General features: G+C 40.7%; 1 protein-coding gene across 3 annotated transcripts in view; it reads right to left on the minus strand.

The window, feature by feature from the left end:
- Window positions 1–21560, minus strand: part of PLXNB1 (plexin B1) — a 333642-nt gene that overhangs the window by 17129 nt on the left and 294953 nt on the right. For all 3 annotated transcript variants that reach the window (XM_089654789.1, XM_089654790.1, XM_089654788.1), the window contains 13 exons: window positions 20365–20541; window positions 18195–18366; window positions 14500–14742; window positions 13410–13586; window positions 9148–9296; window positions 8730–8830; window positions 6981–7198; window positions 6696–6874; window positions 3935–4001; window positions 3698–3844; window positions 3428–3605; window positions 2628–2731; window positions 2441–2525 (listed from right to left, as the gene is read on the minus strand). In XM_089654789.1, the coding sequence (XP_089510915.1) occupies window positions 2441–2525; window positions 2628–2731; window positions 3428–3605; window positions 3698–3844; window positions 3935–4001; window positions 6696–6874; window positions 6981–7198; window positions 8730–8830; window positions 9148–9296; window positions 13410–13586; window positions 14500–14742; window positions 18195–18366; window positions 20365–20541 (1997 nt within the window). The remainder of the gene's footprint in view (window positions 1–2440; window positions 2526–2627; window positions 2732–3427; window positions 3606–3697; window positions 3845–3934; window positions 4002–6695; window positions 6875–6980; window positions 7199–8729; window positions 8831–9147; window positions 9297–13409; window positions 13587–14499; window positions 14743–18194; window positions 18367–20364; window positions 20542–21560) is intronic.

Below are 21560 nucleotides of genomic sequence, written 5' to 3' on the forward strand. Positions count from 1 at the left end.
TATTTACAGCTCTGTCTCCTCACTCCATACAGCCATATGCCATTCTGGTGGAGGATACAGGACAAGCCCTAGGCCAGTGGATGACATATTTCCAGCTCCAAGACTATTATTTGTCTCTCTGTAAATGTGGACAAGTGCATAGACTCCACGGACTCATTTTGAAAAATTGTGCACTGGCTCATCCAAGCCTGAACACCCTATTTCAACATTATATTCTTTGCTACTATCATCTGCTTCCCCAGGATGGCCTTACTTTGTGGGACAGTGGGGGAGATAGTTGGCATGCACTTTTCAGAGGAGGATATTTCGAAGGCCTTATTTCTGACATACAAGATGACCATAGCGAGCCAAATTCAGGAGTGGTTGTCAAGGTCCTACCTTTCCTCAAACCTTGTGCTGCGCCCATGTGCTGGCATCCATCTTAGGTGTCTGCAAAGCATTGTGGGATCCTTTATGCTTTCAGCCCTCTGCGGCTCCTCCCCCAGGAGGTGGCGGCTTATCACATATAAGTCTGCTGTTTGTGGCTGTCCATTGCATTCGTGTCCTGTCTGTTGCACAACAGCAAGCTCCTGTTTAGCTACTCATTGCTTTCCTGGATACCGACTCAGCTTTGGCTAAGACTCCTCCTGGCTCCTGATCCCTGCCCTGGCGATGATTCTTCCTGGCTCCTGATCCCTGCCCTGGCGACGATTCTTCCTGGCTCCTGATCCCGGCCCTGGCGACGATTCTTCCTGGCTCCTGATCCCGGCTCTGTCGACGATTCTTCCTGGCTCCTGATCCCAGCTCTGGCGACGATTCTTCCTGGCTCCTGATCCCGGCTCTGTCGACGATTCTTCCTGGCTCCTGATCCCGGCTCTGCCGACGATTCTTCCTGGCTCTTGACCCCGGCTTTGGCTATGATTTCCGCTGTTTGACTTGCATAGACTCTTGTCCTATTTTTATATTAATAAACCTACCTTTAATTGCACCTCCTTGTGTGTCTGGCTCCCTGACAGTGATATTACAAGTAGATGGTATATTACACCTGTTAGACTTCATGCCATCTTTCCCCATATCTTGAATATATGCTGGAGATGCCACCAAGATAGGGGGGACATTACTTCACATATGGTGGCAATGCCCTCGCCTGACTGTTTTGCTCCACTCTTTTTAATGTATATGACAGTGTAATGTGTGCTCACCCCATGCCACCCTACTATCTATACTCCTGGGCAGTGTAAACTCAGCCAAGAGAGGCCCGCTGCAGTTCTTTCTGATGGCTGCCAAGTCCATCATCCCCAAACACTGAAAAACAAACACCCCTCCATCATTTTGTGAGTGGGTGGAAGAAATGCAGCTCTTGTCATGAATGGAGGAACTGACAATCACATTATATGACACATATACCAAATTTCTTGAGACGCGGAGTCCTTGGATCCACTTTTGCTCATTGCAAAAATTCCAGGAAGTATTGTCCAATAGGGATGATTAGTTTTTTTCCTCCCCCTTCTTTTTTATAAGTGGCACCTCCTGGTGTCGGCGTGATACAGTGTCCTCTCTCCATTCCTTTACCATCTTCTCCCCCTCTTCCTTCTTTTTTTCTGGGCCTTCTTCTCCCTCTTGTTTCTTCCTACACTTTCTCCACCTGTACTCTTACCACATTTGTTGGTTGTTAGTCTATAGATTCTCTATGAGGCTTCAACTATAGTTGATTGTTTTATATTGGCCATTGAACTTTAAATGGGCCCTACAGGCTTCATGGTCTCTTCAGACGATGCTGTGTTTTCAGAATGATGCAATCAGTTAAAGTGTTACTAAACCCAGGACCCTGCATTCACTATATCTGGTCTTCCACAGTACACACAACATGGAAATGCAATTATTTTAAATATAAACTGCTAAATACCTTTTCTCATCGGCAGTTATAGCAGTCTTGTGACTTCTGTCAGTGTCCAACAGAGCACTTGTTAAAGCTTGGAGGAGTTTTCATTCTCCCCTGATTGTCCTCTGAGACTGCAGCACCCCTGACCCTTTATCAGGACAGCACTGACTGGACCTGTGCTGATTACATGCACTCTCCCAAGAAAAAACAACTGTTTAGCAATACAAACCGAACTGAGCATGTGCAGCTTGCCCCCAAGGTTCTGTTCTATCAGCAGATGGATTGAGGACAGTAGAAGGGGAGGATCAGAGAAGACAGGATCAAACAGCCTTTTTACACAATGAGGACAATTAACCCCTTAGGTTCCACAGTGAGTATAACAAGAATGCTTTACTGCATATACAGACTGATTGTACTGTTGTGGGTTTAGTAATAATTTAATTTCTTATGTTGAATTTTTTACTATGAGTTGGGGTATGCCTCATCTATCCTTACTGTGCTGACACGACACGATGAAAGGTGAAATTGGGATTCATTCTGGCAGTCTTATTGACAAGCAAGCATGGTAAATACACTCACTTTCTCCAGGGATGTAATCGTGGTTTTCCGGGTGGATGTGTTTGCTGAGCCGAGGCACCAAAGCAACAGTTGCTGTATCAGGAACCTGAAAACGAGAATTCCATAGGAGAAGGTGTCTATATCCTATAACATGTCACTAGCTTCCTTTTAACCACTTGATGTCATGTACTTTTATATCTGAGCTCACCTTGTAGTGCTGTAATGTGTTTATCCTCTTCCATGAGCCCTGCACTACCGATGTCAGATCTTCATCAGAGAGGATAAGATGTCCGGCCAGCCCAGATCTCCATTCTGCCAAAATCAAATTAATAAACATTAGCATTTCTTAATGCCTGGGCCAAAGAAACATGATGCCAATAGACTTCCACTCCTTTCTAGTCTTAGCAATGGTTACAATGTTGAGCCAAAAATTTTAAGGCCAAATTTATATCCAAGCTATGGTTGGATACTAGTGCATTGGGGCACATGTCAGCCCCTTATGGACTTTGGTGGATAATTTTACCATCGTAGCTCCCAGATCCATACAATGCTATGGCAATTAGGGAGCTGACTGTCATGTTCTGTCTTATAGATAATCCTATCATGATAGAAATAAATGGAGAGTACAGATAAGTTTGTAACCAGGGGGCCAAACTAAAGCCCGTACACATAATGAGCATATTGGACGAATTATTGTCCTCTTTTTTTTTTGCATGCTAGTCTCATATCGAATTTTAAGAGGTTACTACAGTTACAATAATTCTCGTATGACAGAAAGAAAATTTGAAGTGATGTAATGTATTTGTATTATATGTTTGGACAAAAACTGTACTGATTAAATGAAAATCGTAATATCTGGTATCGTACGACAACATTTTTCGTGCTTGTCCCTTCAAATAACATAAGCTGTGTACTTATGATCAGATTATTGTACGATCGCTTCCAAAGCGGTATTTTTCGAACGATTTTTTTGATCATGTGTACTAGGCTTAAGTTAATGAAACTCACCTAGGTCAAGACTTTCTGGGTTGGGCCGGAGACAGCATGGGGTTCCTTTATACACCTGGTCCAGGATCTTTTCCTTCACTTGCATAATGGTGTCACAGTCCAGCAACTTCACCGGCACTCCTTGTTCCTCTTCCACCACAGCGTTGCCAGTGGAAGGTTGTATGATTGCATTCAGTGTCTGCAGATAAGAAACAGATCAGTGAATGCTGGACCTCCATACAGTGAGTTGTAGAATGGAAGGTTTTTATGTTATAGTATTCAGTTTTTTACCAGGGTCTTATACTCCACATCATCCCTCAGAAGGCGGTTATCGTTTAGTGTGTATTTGGCTTTTCCCGTCACACAGTCCACTGGTCCTTTGTCCACCTGATGTTTTATACCACGGAACAACATATACAGAGGCTCCCCAGCTGAGTCCTTGTGTAGAAATAAGCTGATTAGATTTAAATAACCTTACATTATATTATGGAAGTATTAAATTTAGGATATTAAATCGCTAGGACGTACCCTCACAAAGGAATATAGGCAGATGGACATCCAGTTGGTCAACAGCTTCTCCACCACGGTTTCTGTCCTAAAAAGATCAACCATAAAAGTTAAAATATGTCTTGCAATTCCTATATGTTTTTCAGTAATCCATTGCTGAAGGAAGGATTGACTGTGAGACTAAACCCAGGTTTCAGTATTTTTTGAGTCATAGATCCTAAAAAGTCTGCAGATCAGGAATGTCAGAAGTTCTTATCTTCATACTTATTGCAGGTCACACTGTTCAACAGGTAAAAAGTTTTGGGCATAAAATTAGCTAATCTTACATAATTTTGGGGTGCTGAAAACGAAAATGACCCTAAAAAATGTTGATTGGCTCTAGTTTCCATGATATATTCACCCATCTAATGACGTAAGCCATTCAAAATTATGATGCAACTTCAGCTGCATATTGCGCAATTGATACTGGTGACCAATAGAAAATTGCATGTATACTGAGATGATGAAATATTAGCCTTTAATTGCATCACTTCACTGCATAAAAGCTGCAGTATCTGTAGCTGATTGTAGTTCGACAGAGTCTTTACATTTCGTTTTATGCTTATATAGGCTACTCAGTAATGCCTCGAACTTGTGTGAATAAAGCAGATAATTTCTGCTATATCTGCGGTGAAATAACTTTTATCTCACAAAAAAGGAGGATAACAGGAATGATTAAGAAAGCCTACAACTTGTATTTTGGCTGCAAGATAGGAGACCAAGACAAGAGCTGGTGTCAGGAATGGACTGGCCAGCAATAGTGGGACTCAGCTGCCTTATGAGCTGCAGTACCAGGGCTGGCCAGCGGGTGCTCCCAGCAATCAGAGACTCAACCTTGCAGCCAGTCAAACACCTGGAACTAATTATACTGGTGTATTTAAGGGACATTCAGACCTGCAGACTCTGCCTTGGTGTTGTGTTTCTCCTGGGCCCTGTATCCTGTTCCTGCTCCCTGTTCCCTGTTCCTGTCTGATTCTTTGCTGACCCTGCTCTGATCCCTGGCTTGTCTGACCATTCTCCTGCTCCTGATCCCTGGCTTGTCTGACCATTCTCCTCTGCCTGACCCTCTGTACCACGCTGCCCGCTACCTGCTGAACCTGGCTTGTGACTCCGACCATTCTCCGCTTGCTCCCCCTGTACCTACCTGCCCGATTGATATTGACCCGGCCTGCCTAACGACGCTTGCATTGTATGTACTGTTATCTGTGGGTGGTTGGTTTGGTTTGTTTGCACTGTGTTATGTTTTAGTATTGCACTGCGTTTATGTTTGTATTGTTAGTGTTAATAAATTACATTGTTTATAACATATCTGAAGCCTGCGTTTCCCTGCGTCAGTCACACACCTCTGGTCACACCCGGGAGCCCTGACAGCTGGGCACCACATATATGCTGCAATTCTTGTGGGACGGCACTGGAGCAATGGTTGAATGGAAAAAAGGCATCTATGCCTTTCGCTGTGCCAATGATTTGGAGAGAGCCAACAGATCATGTTAGTAATTGTTACTTTTGTATGGTGCCTCCAATTGTAAAAGGGCTAAATAAGAAGAAAAAGTTATCTGTGCACTATCCAAATATTCCATCGGCAATACGTCCAGTTCCTCATGGAGAGGGGCTACCAATTCCTAAAGCACCAGAATCCTTCGTGGTTGAGTCAAGTGAGGAAGAACCTGAAGCGTGTAGTCACGTGCAGTTGTAAGAGATAGCCCTTTCCTCGAATACAAGAGAAAAGCCAAGAGAAGCAAAACCGACACAAACTGAAGACAAAACTAGTGAGAATCCTAAGTATTAAAATGATTCAACTTAGCTTATGGCTATAATTTTTCTTGGTAATCCTATGCAATATATTATGCCATTTAGGCTTTGTTATGTAGTCAATATCACTTGCTTTATATTTGTGGAAAGACATCTATCTATATAATTATTGTGCATTATGTAGTCATTACGCCTATAGTAGAAAACTTTCCGTTTACAGAAAAACTAGAGCCAATTGACAAATTTCATTGTTATATTTGAACTCAGAATGTGAAATTCATTAAGAAATGGATCCTTTTGTTTCCAAAACTGGCAAAAAATAAAAATTTGTTGAACAGTGTTCAAGTATTGAGGGCCAAGAGCAGGAATGACAGACAACAAGCATTTGCAAAATAAGACATTTTTTTGTACTTCATGCAAATTGTTTTTCTCAGATAATTCATTGGGATATACAGAAAACCACTGGGATATGAGCCCTGCCTCTAACAGGATGGGCACTAAGCAGAAAACAGAACAGAACTTTCTTCTCCTGCCCCTACAAAGGAAGTCATGGCTCAGTTGAAGCTTAGTGTCCTCCATGTTTTCTAACTGGTTTCTAATATTAATGGGGAATTCCAGTAGTGACATATCTAACTCTGCGTTCCAGGCTCCACCCCTGCCCCATTACAAAACCTATTTTCTCCTGATGCACCCCTTGACATGTACAATAACTGAAGGCTTCAGGGAGAGGGTGGGATTTCCATGAAATGGCCCCATGGAAGTGGTCTGAACCAAGACCTGTAACATCACCCTCCCCTCCAGAGAATCTTAAGAAACCAGTGGATGAATCAAACCATAGGCTTAACTCAGAAATAACAGTGCTGGTGGTATGACCCTTTAAAACAAATGCAATCTCACTATTGTACTTCCACCCAAAAGCTCAATAGATGATTCCACAATGTAATCTGTTCATTGGGCCAGATTTGCTCAAAAAAAGTGTAAGAGAACCTACCTTCTCAGCATAAGCTTTGGGTTCTTGGCCACATACTGTTCCACCAGATCATTAAGGAGGGTCTTCAAGATGTCAGTGAAATATTCCAGCTTCCCATGCAGTGACACAGTGAGCAGAGATGCCACATAAGCCCGATCTCTAGCAGAGAATGTACGTTGACTCTCCAGAGTGTGGATGAACTGTAGGGTCAAGGATGGAGGTCAGTGGCAGAACATGACAATGTACAGTGACCTACCCATCAAATGAGCTGGTATTGACTAGGAGAATGTCTACAATGGTACATACTTTGGTGAGGAAGAGTTTGCTGTTGAGAAGGTTTGATAGTTGGACCAGCCCCTGTTCCACTGTCTGTCTCCGACCCTCTGGAACATCTAGATCCCTATGAAGAGGAGACTCCCGGTGACCAGGGAAGAAAATCCTCTCTGCATATGACTTGTAATCCAAGAAAGGTATGCCAGTGCCAACCAAGTCGCTGGTGAGATCCATCATTTCTGTCATGAGGTCTGCGCAGGCAGAGCATTAAAAAACACAAACAAAAAAAACAACATCATGTACCTGATGGAACACATATTGCAAAAACAACAATAGAAAGTTGAAGTCTGTACTGGGTACCAGAATTTCACTAATTGTTAAAAAAAAAAAATCATGGGTTGGAAGCCATTGGGCCTTCCATTTCATGAATTTAATCAAAATGTTTCTCAATGTTCCTTGGAAAAGTTCTTAACAAAGCAGAATGACTCTATTCCTAAATGCATATGTGTATCTACAATATGTAAGTGTACTCATGTATACAGTAGATATTCATGTTTTTTCATTTTCTTTTTTCTTCTCTTTAATCCTTCTCATTCACCCTTTGACATACCCACAGGTGAACTTTAAGGAACAGCAACTGAGAGGGGTTCATTTGTTGACCCATTTTCATTTACTAGAGTCATTAGTTTTTATATGAGATCCTACATACATCGATGTACTTTCTGTAGAGAAACATCTATATACGCTCACCGGCCACTCTATTAGGTACACCAGTTCAATTTCTTGGCAACACAAATTGCTAATCAACCAATCACATGACAGCAACTTAATGCATTTAGGCATCTAGATGTGGTGAAGCCAACTTGCTGAAGTTCAAATCGAGCATCAGAATATTGCAGAAAGGGTATTTAAGTGACTTTGAATGTGGTATGGTTGTTGGGGTCAGACAGGCTGGTTGGGGTATTTCAAAACAGCTATAGCATTAGAAGACCACACTGGGTGCAAGTTGTACCTAATAAAGTGACTGGTGAGTGTAGCTATCATCCATCTCACTCACCAGATCCCTTCATTCTTTACTGAATTCCTGAATATTTAAAAGAACTTTTCCATATCTGGCATGTTGGAATGATAGCCTCACCATGGCCTGCTCCATAATGATTCTGGGAGACATTCATATGTGCCTTTCGGGGTTTTTTTTAGGCTGGGTTGCGCTGTGCTGGAGTTGGGCAATCTGATTGTTTGTAGCCTTATAACCAACACTGGCCTCCATTTGAAAATGATGTCTTTAGTTCTATCTCAATGCCGAAGAACAATTGTGAAGATAAGAAAAGGCAGAGTGGTGTCATCTCCTAACCAGCACACTATATCTATAGCCATACCAAGTGACTGCTATGGGCACAGTGCTGTTTGGCTGAAGAGTTGTTTATTGAGGTAGCAACAGCAAAAACATCTGGATAAATATAATGTATATAAAGCCTCTATACCACTGCTATAAAAACATATTGAAATCTTTGTTACTATAGAAATGGTCTTTGAGAATATGATACTGCATACTTATTATAGGTCAAGAATGGAAGCTACAGGTTCAATATGACTGCCAGGAAATTGGAATAGCGAACCACTGACTGACAAGCTATACCCCACCTTCCCCAATCATTTCAAAGCACTTGATTTTCCAACCCATGTGCTGAAAGTGTGTAGAAGACCCTTTTCATTTAAGAATGGAAGGTTGCCTGTATCACTCCATAACAGTATTATGGGACTGGGACCCCGTGCATTTACCTGTGAATTCTTTCTTGCACCGATCTCTCACACTCGTTTCCAGGTTTTCAAGTTGAATCTGAACTTTCTTGTAATCCCTCAATGCTTGCTTGCTCTTCCTCCTAAACGCAAAATATTGTACCTTGTCAGCGATAGATAGTCACCGGAAAGGTAAACTACAGGCAATACCTTACATTGGCTAACGGGATATAGTTTGTCCTCTTCTTACAAGTTAGAATACAGAAGTAGTTTGCAATTTACTGTTGGTGATACCTCTTGTCTAGGAAGAGTTGGATGACAATGTACAGAACAAACTAAGGAACAAAACTCCATTATATCTGTACATTTGTAATGCTGACTTTAAAGGGTCTTGTTAAAATGGTTTTGTAACAGCTTATTCTGCATCTTTATAAGAAATGTATATTTGTAGCCTATGTACCTGTAGATTAAGACGATGATGAGTACGATCAGAGCTACAAAGGATGCTCCAACTCCCAGGCTGATCTGAGCCTCCAAGGGGAATGTAAGTTGGCTTTCTGTATCATACTGCACTTTCCCTAAGACCAAGTTTATCCCTCCAATTTGTACCTGGAAAAGACATAGTATACATGGTTAGAGAGGTTACTATGTATAAACAAGATCAAAGCTTGATACAAAATCATCAGTGTCATCTTTAGCCATAATATACTACACTACTCAAAAAAATTCAGGGAACACTTTTTAATCAGAGTATATCATCAAGTCAATTTAACTCCTGAGATATTGATCTGCTTAGTTAAGTAGCAGAGGGGGTTGTTAATCAGTTTCAGCTGCTTTTGTGTTAATGAAATTAACAAGTGCACTAGATGGGCAACAATGAGACGACCCCCAAAACAGGAATAGTTTTACAGCTGGAGACAAGTAGTATAGCGAGCGCTTACTGTGGTAAAGATATAATCAAAATAAAAAAGCTGCTAGAACACCAAAAAGGCAACCAACATAACCTTCCAAAATAATATATAGACAAAAAGGTACAGCGCTAATAAAAGTGTCAACATTCATTCAGTATATGGAATAGAAAAACAAGAAAGAAGACATAAGGTCATAAGATCGATCATAAAAGTTCGATGTTCAATCCAGTGTCCATGAACATGCAAAAGGGGTACGGTGCGTTAATTCTACCCAGTCTCCTGTGCAGATCAGGGCGAGTGATCCAAATGTGAGCAGGGAATATATTAATTAAATGCGCACTCACCAGAAGTGCGTCAAAAAAACGCATGTAAGCAGTATCCTCTCTTCAGATGCATCTAGGTTCTCCACACTCTCTGGTGAAGCCGCGTTCCCTAGTTCTCATTGGTCATCCCTCCTGGTCAGATTCCATGGTACATAAGGCACTCATACATCTCTGGAGTCCCTCCTTAACCTTGGTGCGCAAAAAGGGGTAAGATGTATGAGTGACTTATGTACCATGGAATCTGACCAGGAGGGATGACCAATGAGAACTAGGGAACGCGGCTTCACCAGAGAGTGTGGAGAACCTAGATGCATCTGAAGAGAGGATACTGCTTACATGCGTTTTTTTTTACGCACTTCTGGTGAGTGCGCATTTAATTAATATATTCCCTGCTCACATTTGGATCACTCGCCCTGATCTGCACAGGAGACTGGGTAGAATTGACACACCGTACCCCTTTTGCATGTTCATGGACACTGGATTGAACATCGAACTTTTATGATCGATCTTATGACCTTATGTCTTCTTTCTTGTTTTTCTATTCCATATACTGAATGAATGTTGACACTTTTATTAGCGCTGCACCTTTTTGTCTATATAAGGAATAGTTTTACAGGTAGAGGACACTGACAACCCATCAGCAGGACCGGTATCTGCTCCTTTGTGCAGATACCGGTCCTTGGAGGAACAGGATGAGTACTGCCAGAACCCTACAAAATGACCTCCAGCAGGCCACTGGTGTGAATGTATCTGACCAAACAATCAGAAACAGACTGCATGAGGGTGGCCTGAGGGCTCGACATCCTCTAGTGTGCTCACTGCCCGGCACCATAGAGTTCGATTGGCATTTGCCATTGAACACCAGAATTGGCAGGTCCACCATTGGCGCCCTGTGCTTTTCACAGATGAGAGCAGGTTCACCCTGAGCACATGTGACAGATGTGAAAGGGTCTGGAGAAGCCGTGGAGAACATTATGTTGCCTGTAACATTGTTTAGCATGACTGTTTTGGTGGTGAATCAGTGATGGTCTACGGAGGCATATCCATGGAGGGACACACAGACCTCTACAGGCTAGACAATGGCACCTTGACTGCCATTAGGTATCGGGATGAAATCCTTGGACCCATTGTCAGACCCTTCGCTGGTGCAGCGGGTCCTGAATTCCTTCTGGTGCACGACAATGCCCAGCCTCATGTGGTGAGAGTATGCAGGCAGTTCCTGGAGGATGAAGGAATTGATACCATTGAATGGCCCCCACGTTTGACTGACCTAAATCTAATAGAAAACCTCTGGGATATCATGTTTCGGTCCATCCAATGCTGTCAGGTTGCACCTCAGACTGTCCAGGAGCTCAGTGATGCCCTGATCCAGATCTGGGAGGAAATACCCTAGGACAGCATACATGGTCTAATTAGGAGCATGCCCCAACGTTGTCAGGCATGCATAAAAGCAAGTGGGAGCCATACAAACTACCGAGTACCATTTTGAGTTGCATGAATGAAATTTAAAAAAAAAATTTTTCACTTTGATTTTCAGGGTGTCTTTTGAATTCAGTCCTCTGTAGTTTGATCATTTTCATTTCCATTAAACGATGGGGCATCCTTATGTCCCTAACACATTACCCCGTCCATATCAGTATAGATATCCAGCATGATATTTTTCCCCATCTGATGTGTTTTCAAAGTGTTCCTTAATTTTTTTGAGCAGTGTATTAAGGGGACCAAAAGGCCAGACCAAACTTTCCTTCAACTGGCCATGCACCCAATGTATTCCTGGGGATTCCAAGGTTACACGGGACACAAAACATCCCCAATGTGTTCTTCATTTGTACCGGGAATGTCCCTTCATGCGAGAACTTCAGTTGTGACCTTTCAGGCATTAGTGTCAAGTGTTCAAACTACCTCAAATATATCCACTCCGCTGGAAGCTACACCCAAGTCCTAGTGAATAGATGGTCTTCACACCCGGACAACAGACATTTCACTGACCTAAGAGCCTTTCAAGGACAGCATAAAAAGAGGTTCTCATCTCGACATTAACCTTCTAGCTACTTCTTGGTACACAGGTGAAACAGCAGAGGGACATAATGTTAACCCCCTTCTTTTACCTTAGTATCTATATTAGCAATAAAAAGCAAACAGTGGAATTTGGCACAGAGCCAATGATGGACATACTCAGAAAAGGAACCCTGTATGAGAACAATTTTTTAACCCATTCATTTAGTTACTGCTCAACATTAAAAGCTGTAAATAGATAAATAGTTGGATGGATAGATACATACATAGAGAGATAGATAGATAGATAGATAGATAGATAGATAGATAGATAGATAGATAGATAGATAGATAGATAGATAGATAGATTGAAACATTTGTGATGCCCCAAACGTCCGGTTCAAATGGTGTCAAGAAGCAAATAAGAGGAACACTTCAGTTCCTGAAGAATACCTCCTTTTTGTTACCTGCCTTGGAAGGGTCAGGTGTCTAAGATAACATAATGTCAGAAGGGTATTCGAAAACCTAACTGACCTACATTCCATGTAAAGGACCACCTAAATCCAAGAGGGCTCCCGATTACCTTCACAGTCTACACAAATGGTATGTCCACCCTTGGGCAGGACTTGTCAATGGGTTAGAAGGGTCCATACCCTAAGTGCTACCATTAACAGAATATAGAAAAGCTCTTGGGTTCAACATACCTGGATACGTCAAGAGTGGAGTAAGTACGAACATTGTGAAAACAGTTTGGTTGAATTTTGGTGTGGTCAGCAGTATGCAAAAAAATAAATTTTGCAGGTCAAGTAATGTCACAGCTGGATTATGTATGTCATCTTACTGTAAACTCAGGCAGGGAATCCACACCTTCCCTCTTGGATGGATAACGGGGGGATGGCTGCTTCTCTGGTGGTTCACAGTACAGATGGTTGCTTGTCAAGGTCTTCACCATACACAGTCCATCCCCAATCAGATAGATAGATAGATAGATAGATAGATAGATAGATAGATAGATAGATAGATAGGAGCATTTGTGATGCCCCAAACTTCCGGTTCAAATAATGTCAAGAAGCAAATGAGAGGAACACTTCAGTTCCTGAAGAATACCTCCTTTTTGTTACCTGCCTTGGAAGGGTCGGGTGTCTAAGATAACATAATGTCAGAAGGATATTCCAAAACCTAACTGACCTACATCCCATGTAAAGGACCACCTAAATCCAAGAGGGCTCTCGATTACCTTCAGTCTACACAAATGGTATGTCCACCCTTGGGCAGGACTTGTCAATGGGTTAGAAGGGTCCATACCCTAAGTGCTACCATTAACAGAATGTAGAAAAGCTCTTGGGTTCCTCATACCTGGATACGTCAAGAGTGGAGTAAGTACGAACATTGTGAAAACAGTTTGGTTGAATTTTGGTGTGGTCAGCAGTATGCAAAAAAATACATTTTGCAGATAAAGTAACGTCGCAGCTGGATTATGTATGTCATCTTACTGTAAACTCAGGCAGGGAATCCACTCCTTCCCTCTTGGATGGATAACGGGGGGATGGCTGCTTCTCTGGTGGTTCACAGTACAGATGGTTGCTTGTCAAGGTCTTCACCATACACAGCCCATCCCCAATCATTGCAATCATCTCCTCTTTGGTAATAGCCAGATCTAGATCTTCACCCTGGAAATAAAAAAAATAGTGTCAGACAGTAACAAGAATCACTCCTAGGAGTCCTTAAAGGAAACCTCTACTGAAAGAGACATTGGGGACTGCTACTGCTGAGGTATTTCTGAAAATGCTAGCTGCCTGGCTGTCCTTTGCTTTAACACTTAATGATACTGACTTTGAAAAAACAAAACAAAACATACAGGTCAAAAAAACTCAGTAAAATCAGAAGCCCCAATCAATAAGAGTCACACATTTTGTCTTATAATGGTCTTAGCGGCAGTAAGGTGATCAACACTCTTGGTTGGCTGTCTTGTCATGATGGCTGCAATGCGGCCATCAACACATTTAGTGAACTGTCGTGTCATGATAGCTGCATGGCATTTCTCAAGGGGGGTTTCCTGACTGGCAACACCAATGCACCACATCTGTGTAATATGTGTTGAAGTAGCCAATTGTAGTCTTCATATGAGGCCTGTGTGAAAGGGTGACAACACAGGAGAACAACTGGGAGATGGGAACGCAGTGTTGTCACCCTATAACAGGAAGTGGTTGAATACAGCAGGATCAGAAGTATTTTATAAAAAAATTTGTAGATTTATATAAATATTGAAAATGGCTTTTGAAAAAACCTTAACATAGTAAAACTTATATGAAATTTTATTTATACAGTATCTTAAAATAAAAGGAGGCATAATAGTGCAGCTGCAGTGTTTTTATATGATTTGCTAGTAGAGTTCGTAGAGTTGCTCCCCTATTTACTACAATAACATCTACAATACTTAAACACACCTTAGATATTAAAAAATGTGAATAATAGCCAATGACAATGTGCCAAAAAAGTCATTATGTGACTTTTGTTCTTATTTTTGTGCAGATATTGAAATTACTTTCATCCTGTTATTGATACCAATGTTACTAATATTACCTCCACAGAGATAACGCTGCCAGGCTTGTGTCGGTACGGCTTGGCCGGGTCCTCTGCATTCAGCTGCCTGAGCACCGGATCTTGCACATAAGTGAATGGAGTTGAGTTGATAACAGTGAAGTTGAACACGAGATTATCCAGGATGAACTCTACATCCACCCGAGCGTTCCAGTGCAGAGGGGCAATGGCCGGAGTCTTGCACAGCAGCAGGAAGGTGGAATTGATCATACACAGCTCTTCAAACTGCAGAGGGAAATGGAGAACAACGTAAAGAGCAAATACGGGTAATGGGTGAAACCAATCAGTGATCAGCAGACGATATCCAGCAAATGATTCAACTGTGCAAAAAACAGAACATCAGTTTACCTTAATTTGAGTCATATGGAATTGTCTGCAGACAGATTTTATTTTTATAATTCCTTTATTTATAAATTTTTCTGGTAAGGTAGCTAAAAATCATACAATATAAGGTACACAGAAGCTACAAAATATATGGCAATAAATGAGCCAAGTATAACAAATAAACAAGTAAACAAGCAGCATTATGGTGTAAACCGAAATAGGCAACAACATAATAAATCATAATAAGGGCTCATGTGCACTGCAGCTGATAAACTCACGTTTAGGAGCTGTTCAGCGTTTTTTTCAGCAGCCCCTGAACTCTCCCTAATGTTTTCCTATGTGTCCATGTACACATCTTCGTTTACAGTCGTTTACAGGCATTTGAGTTTACAGTCGTTTTATTGAACGCAGAAAACTTGCGTTCAGCAGTCGATTTTATCAGTGTTTCAAACGCAAAATGTTTGTAAACGAGTGTAAATGTGGCAAATCACATTTATAAGCGTTTGCAATTTTTTTTAACTCTTCCGATTCCCGATACTATTCAGAGCCTTTTTTCATCATGAAAGACGCATGCAAAGCGTTTTCAAGGTACTCAGATGGACAAAACACTGAACACAGGATGTTCTTACCAAGCTTGTCACACATTGTAATGACCAATTCACACCTCAGACCTCTCCCACCCTTGGAAACAAAAGATATGTTAATGATCATTCACAACTCGAATTCCTCATGAAGACCCCCTGCCAAGTGACCTTAATGACTCCCTCCACCAGACACCTTTCCCACCCTTGGAAACAAAAGAAATGTTAATGAGCAACTCACACCTAATTATCTCAACACATACTGCTGTCTCTGCTTCTACTCTCTGTATTTCTCTGAAACAGTCTGAGATAGTTAATAATTTACCACTTTTCAGTGCATGCTGGGCATTTGGGAGGTTCTCTGAAGGCTGGGCGGTTTAATCAGCGCTCTCTAACAGCTGAACCAATTAGATTCAAACTTCCAAGCTTGATCATGATTTGGAGCTGTTAGAATGTTTGTAATAAGTACTAAAACTTTGATACAATAGTGTTGGCGTACACCCAAGAGCAAAGAACCTGTAGTAGGTGTGTCTGAGAACCCTTGCTTGGATTTCAGCAGAGGAGTTCTCGGATGGCCAGATTACTGACTGATGTACTACACTGATATATGGTTTTATTTATTTATATTACTCAACAAGGGATTTGTATTTCCATCCAGTCTTCAGATGTACACTGCCCTTTCTAGCAGGGGAGGGGACCTGATCTTTCTCTGATGCAGTTTCACTTTCACTTACAGGTCCCCTCCCCCATCCAGTGAAAGTAGAAGAAGCACATTGATTAGCTCATCTTTGTGTGACTCTGCTCTTTCCTCCTGACATAAGAGTGTGGCAAGCTGTGCTCATGCTTTCTGTCTCTGAGCTCCATTGTACAGGGAGGTTGATACATACTCAAAAGGTTGATACATACTCAAATTCAGGTACTTACACTGCTTGTATTTAAAAAAATGCATTTAAATCCAGAGCTGCATTTACTTGTGCCATATATATATATATACGCGTTCCTGCTGTCCACGTTTTGCACAGGCACGAGAGCCCATTCATTTTAATGGACTCCCGTACCCCGGGACACATAGGGAAGAAGTCCCTGCACTTCTTCTGAAAATGCAGGCCACACGGGAACCTCAGTTGTAATGTTGTACTAACCCCTGGTTCACATCTATGCGGCCGTGCGTTTTGCACAAGGACCCATTCATTTGAATGGACTCCTGTGCCCGTGACACGCAGGGAATAAGTCCCTGCACTTCTTTGGAAAACGCAGCCAGCATGGGAACCTCGGTTCCCAGTACAGTTGCGATTTCCAGTGCGGGCGGCGTGCCATTAGAATTAATGGCACCCACCAGCAGGTCCACATTCCTCTGTGCAGGTGGTGCCGGATTTTGTGCGGATCCGCAGCGGCACCACCCGCACAGATGTGAATCAAGCCGTAAGGCTGGGCGGTTTAATCAGCTCACTCTAACAGCTGAACCAATCAGATTCAAACTTCCAAGTCAAGCTTGATCATGATTTGGGGCTGTTGGAATGTTTGTAATAAGTACTAAAACTTTGATACAATAGTGTTGGCGTACACCCAAGAGCAAAGAACCTGTAGTGGGTGTGTCTGAGAACCCCTGCTTGGATTGCAGCAGAAGAGTTCTCGGATGGCCAGATTACTGACTGATGTACTACACTGATACATAGTGTTATTTATTTATATTACTCGACAAGGGATTTGTATTTCCATCCAGTCCTTAGATGTACACTGCCCTTTCTAGCACGGGAGGGGACCTGATCTTTCTCTGATGCAGTTTCACTTTCACTTACAGGTCCCCTCCCCTATCCAGTGAAAGTAGAAGAAGCACATTGATTAGCTCATCTTTGTGTGACTCTGTTATTTCCTCCTGACATAAGAGTGTGGCAAGTTGTGCTGCTGCTTTCTGTCTCTGAGCTCCATTGTACAGGGAGGTTGATACATACTCAAATTCAGGTACTTATACTGCTTTTATTTAAAAAAAATACATTTAAAATGTAATAATAAATTCAGAGCTGTGTTTACTTGTGCCATATATATATATATATATATTAGCAGTTGACTGAAAGGGCAGAAATATGGTACCTACCATGCCACAAGCACTGGTGCTGTCATTGTCATCTTTGCTCTGCTACCTAGTGAACTGACTCAGCAGCCAAAAAAGTAAAAAATGGCAACTGACTCTCTAGGCCAAAGGTTGACAACTTATGACAACCCCTGACATCACCAAAGGGGGAATGAGGGTCAGAGAGCGTGCACATGCTATATTTTTTGGCTGGATATATGCTGCAGCAGAAACTGTGAACATGTTACATGAGACCAGTAGAGCTCAATGCTATTACCAGGGGCGGACTGACCATTTGGAAACTTGGGCGCTGCCCGAGGGCCCAGGGTCAGTAGGGGGCCCTATGAGATGCCCCTGGTACCTTTCATAGGTTTTATTTGGGTGTGGTTTGACTGTGGGCAAGGACACAGGGGCCCCATGATCCCCTATTACCTGGGGGGCCCACGAGTTGTCAGTCTGCAAATGCACTGCTTTTGCGATCTGCTTTTGGTTGTCAGTCCGCCCCTGGCTATTACCCTAAACAATGTTCCCAATGTTTACAGACTGCTGAGGTCCGAGGGCCACACATCATATACCAAAGGGTCACAGGTTGGGTGCCAGGGGCTGTAGGCAGTGACAAGAGGACAAGCATAATGGCCCTAAACTTTCATTTTTGAAAATGAGCAGTTCCCCTTAAGAGTGTAAATAAAAGGTATCTCTACCTGCTGCACAGTGCAGAGAGAGCCCTCCAGGCATTCCGTCTCTGGAACAATACGCCGTTTCCTCCCCGGACTGCGCCTCCTTCTCCTCTCCTTTGGGGACACCGTCACCCGGATCTTTGGAGCTTGCACTACATCCAAGTTCTGCCCATACACCATGATCACACGTCCCCCACTAGGGTCAAGAATCAACAGCAGATTCAGGAAAAAATAAAAACAACAAACATAAAACATTGCTAGCAAAGTGTGTTCATTCGCATGGTTCCCGAATTTTAGAACAGAGGCATTTGTTCGAAGGCAGGTGTGACTGGTTATACAAATCTTCCAGCGAGGGATTATGATGAAACTAAACTTGTGTAAAAACATTTGGATACACTTTAGTGTATTTCCACTTTTGCAGCCATATTAGGATAACACCTACTTTTATATTTGTTACATATTCCCATTAACATAGGATAATGTAAAAATAAAAAAAATTGCTTGTTATCATTTTAAGTGCCTTTTACTTGCATAAAAATCATGACACGCTCTCCCCGCTTTGTGATGTTTAGGAGGCGGCTGTGAAATAATGTTTACCAAAATTAGATGTAATGTTTAACATAATGTGCGCCGTGTCTGCAGTTCATTAGGTTTGAACACTGTCTGTCCTAAAAGGGGTAAAATTGTAGAAACCACCCCTCCTGCATTGTATGTTAACCTCCCTAGTGGTCTGATTATGTCCATATTTCTGTGCTCAAAGCGGTACATTATTTTCAATGGAAATATGTTGTTTTTTTATTGTAGGCCTGTAATTTTTAGGAATAACTCACTGAAATCTGTCCGAACAAGAGTCTAGTAAACATCCCGGGTATGATAAAACTTTAAACACGAAATCATAAATTATAATTTAATAAATAATCATAAAAAATAAAAATATAATAATAATAAATTTAATTCAATAATATAATCAAACAAAAAACACTGAAATTTGAAATATAGCTCCAAGTTCGCACATCGCTGAGTAAAGTCGCAAAATCGTTTTCAATGTCTGATGATGAAATTTCCCCACGAATCATTATCACTCAATTCTGCAAGTGGTTCTGATTTACTATCGCTGTTCTCTAGCCGGTCTAAAACCGCTTTTGACCTAAAGGGACGCTTTTTGGACGCCATGGACGTTTCTCAGTTTCCAGGCAGAAAGAACAGTAAAAATGCAGGCAGGGCGCCGGACAAAGCACTGGGGACAAAATGTATGTGAAATGGTTTGATACAGTAATGTTCTACGATCAGATTTTAGTTCATTATGGGATCTGCGTATCCACGTTGTTCTATTTATGTGTAATCCTGCTGTTGCAGTCATTGTGGATTCTGTAAGTAATGCTCCATTTTCTCTATTATCATGACAATAAAAGTTGTTTGGATTAAAAAATATTTGCCATATTGTTTGTAATATGATTATCCCCTACGATTGTCAGTTTTATCTAGTGGCCACAGCACGGTATTTTATTTTATTTAGGGTATTTCAGAAAAAAGCTGCACTATGGCCAGTAGATGGAGCTGATGATTATAGGAGATAATTATATTTCAAACAATACAGTATGATTTGCTATGCCTGTGTATATCCTTAGGCAAACTTTTTAGAGTCTTTCTATAGCACCAAGGAACTGTTTTTCAAACTATATTCTGATATTCATATATTAAATTGCAATGTCTTGGGAGTGGAGGGGATTGCTGCAAGAAAGGTAGCAGGTGTGTTAACAATTTCCTCTCACAATAGGCAACTGTTATGCAACAGATGTTGAATGAATACAGAATATATATATATATATATATATATATATATATAATATATATATATATATATATACATATATATATATATATATATATATATATATACACACATACATATATATACATATATATATATTAGCCTCAGGGTTTAGGACTTCCTCTTGCGACTAAAAAGAAATGCCTCAAAATGTAAAAAAATTTTACAAAATTACGATTTAATGCTGTCCATGTGTGACTGGAGGAAGTAATGAGAATTTAAAGCACACCCTATTTAGGAAGTTCCAAATAAAAGGAAGAAAAAAACTTTGTGATACAGTAATGTAATAACAAGAACATCTACCTATAAAAAGATGTCCCTTAAAACAGAAATAATAACTATACATTGTGTGACACCCCATACCTGTAGAAGCTCTTGGAAGGGCTGGCAGAGGTGATGTTGGGGTCCGCAGTGTAGGTAAACAATGGATCTGAGAAGCTAAACACTTGTTCTCCATACCAAACTGTCACTTTGAGATCTGCCGTGGTGTTACTGGGACCAGTCAAACACTCTAGCTGGTTTTCCTGAATCTCTGAAAAACTAAAAAAAAACAAAAAAAAAAACAAAAAATATAAGTTTCCCAGAAAATCCTTCTATATTAGTGTAGATTGTGAAAGTTACTGTATATACAGCACAGTGATGATGTCAATGTTACATTTACAAAAAATTATATATATTTATAGAACTAGAGCAGGGCCCTTGACCCCCTCGTGTTTTGTTTTGTTACTGTATTGTCTCATGTTCTGTCCCCCATTATAATGTACAGCGCTGAGCAAACCTTTTAGCGCTATATAAATACTGTATAATAATAGAACTAAATAATATATATTAAAACAAAAACAACCTGCGCCTCAAGAACTATGTGAAAAATTTGAAAGTGAATGCTGCTGTGCCTTGATAAGAATCAAAAACTTTGATAAAAATCAAAAAATTTGTGAAATAATAAAACAGTGCAAAACATAAAATGAATCAAAACTAATTATATACAACTCATAATAAATTCTGTGTTTATAAAATAAATGTCCAAAACCACCAAAATGAAAAAAATGTATAACATTTGTTTTGTATTTGGACACAAATTTTATAATTTTTTTTCGTTTAGGTTTTTTTGGACATTTATTTTATAACCACAGAATTTATTATGATTTGTGTATAATTAATTTTATGTTTTGCGCTGTTTTATTGTTTCACAAATAATATATTTTATATTAAATATGATATATTACTATTTCATATATTATCATTTATATATCCTATCATTTATTTATATAAATTATTATCTTTTGGCCCTAGATTTCTACTTTAAATATAATTCTTTTAAACCGTTACATTACACCAACAAAATATGTGTGCGTTTTTTTTTTCATATTGTGTTATATCATTTTAAACCTTATTACTTTTCTTTCTGTATTACTGTTTAAATGAGGATCGTGAGCTGAAATAGTTCTTAATTTCTGATTTAAAACTTTGGACCTTTAATTCGAACTTCAGATATAGGTCTAAGCATACAACTAAAACATATATAGGGAATGTTTTGCCTCCCAACAGTAACCGCATAC

This window comes from Staurois parvus, unplaced genomic scaffold (genome assembly GCF_062004578.1).
Source record: "Staurois parvus isolate SC_StPar_1 unplaced genomic scaffold, SC_StPar_1.0 ptg000799l, whole genome shotgun sequence".
NCBI classification, from domain to species: Eukaryota; Metazoa; Chordata; class Amphibia; order Anura; family Ranidae; genus Staurois; species Staurois parvus.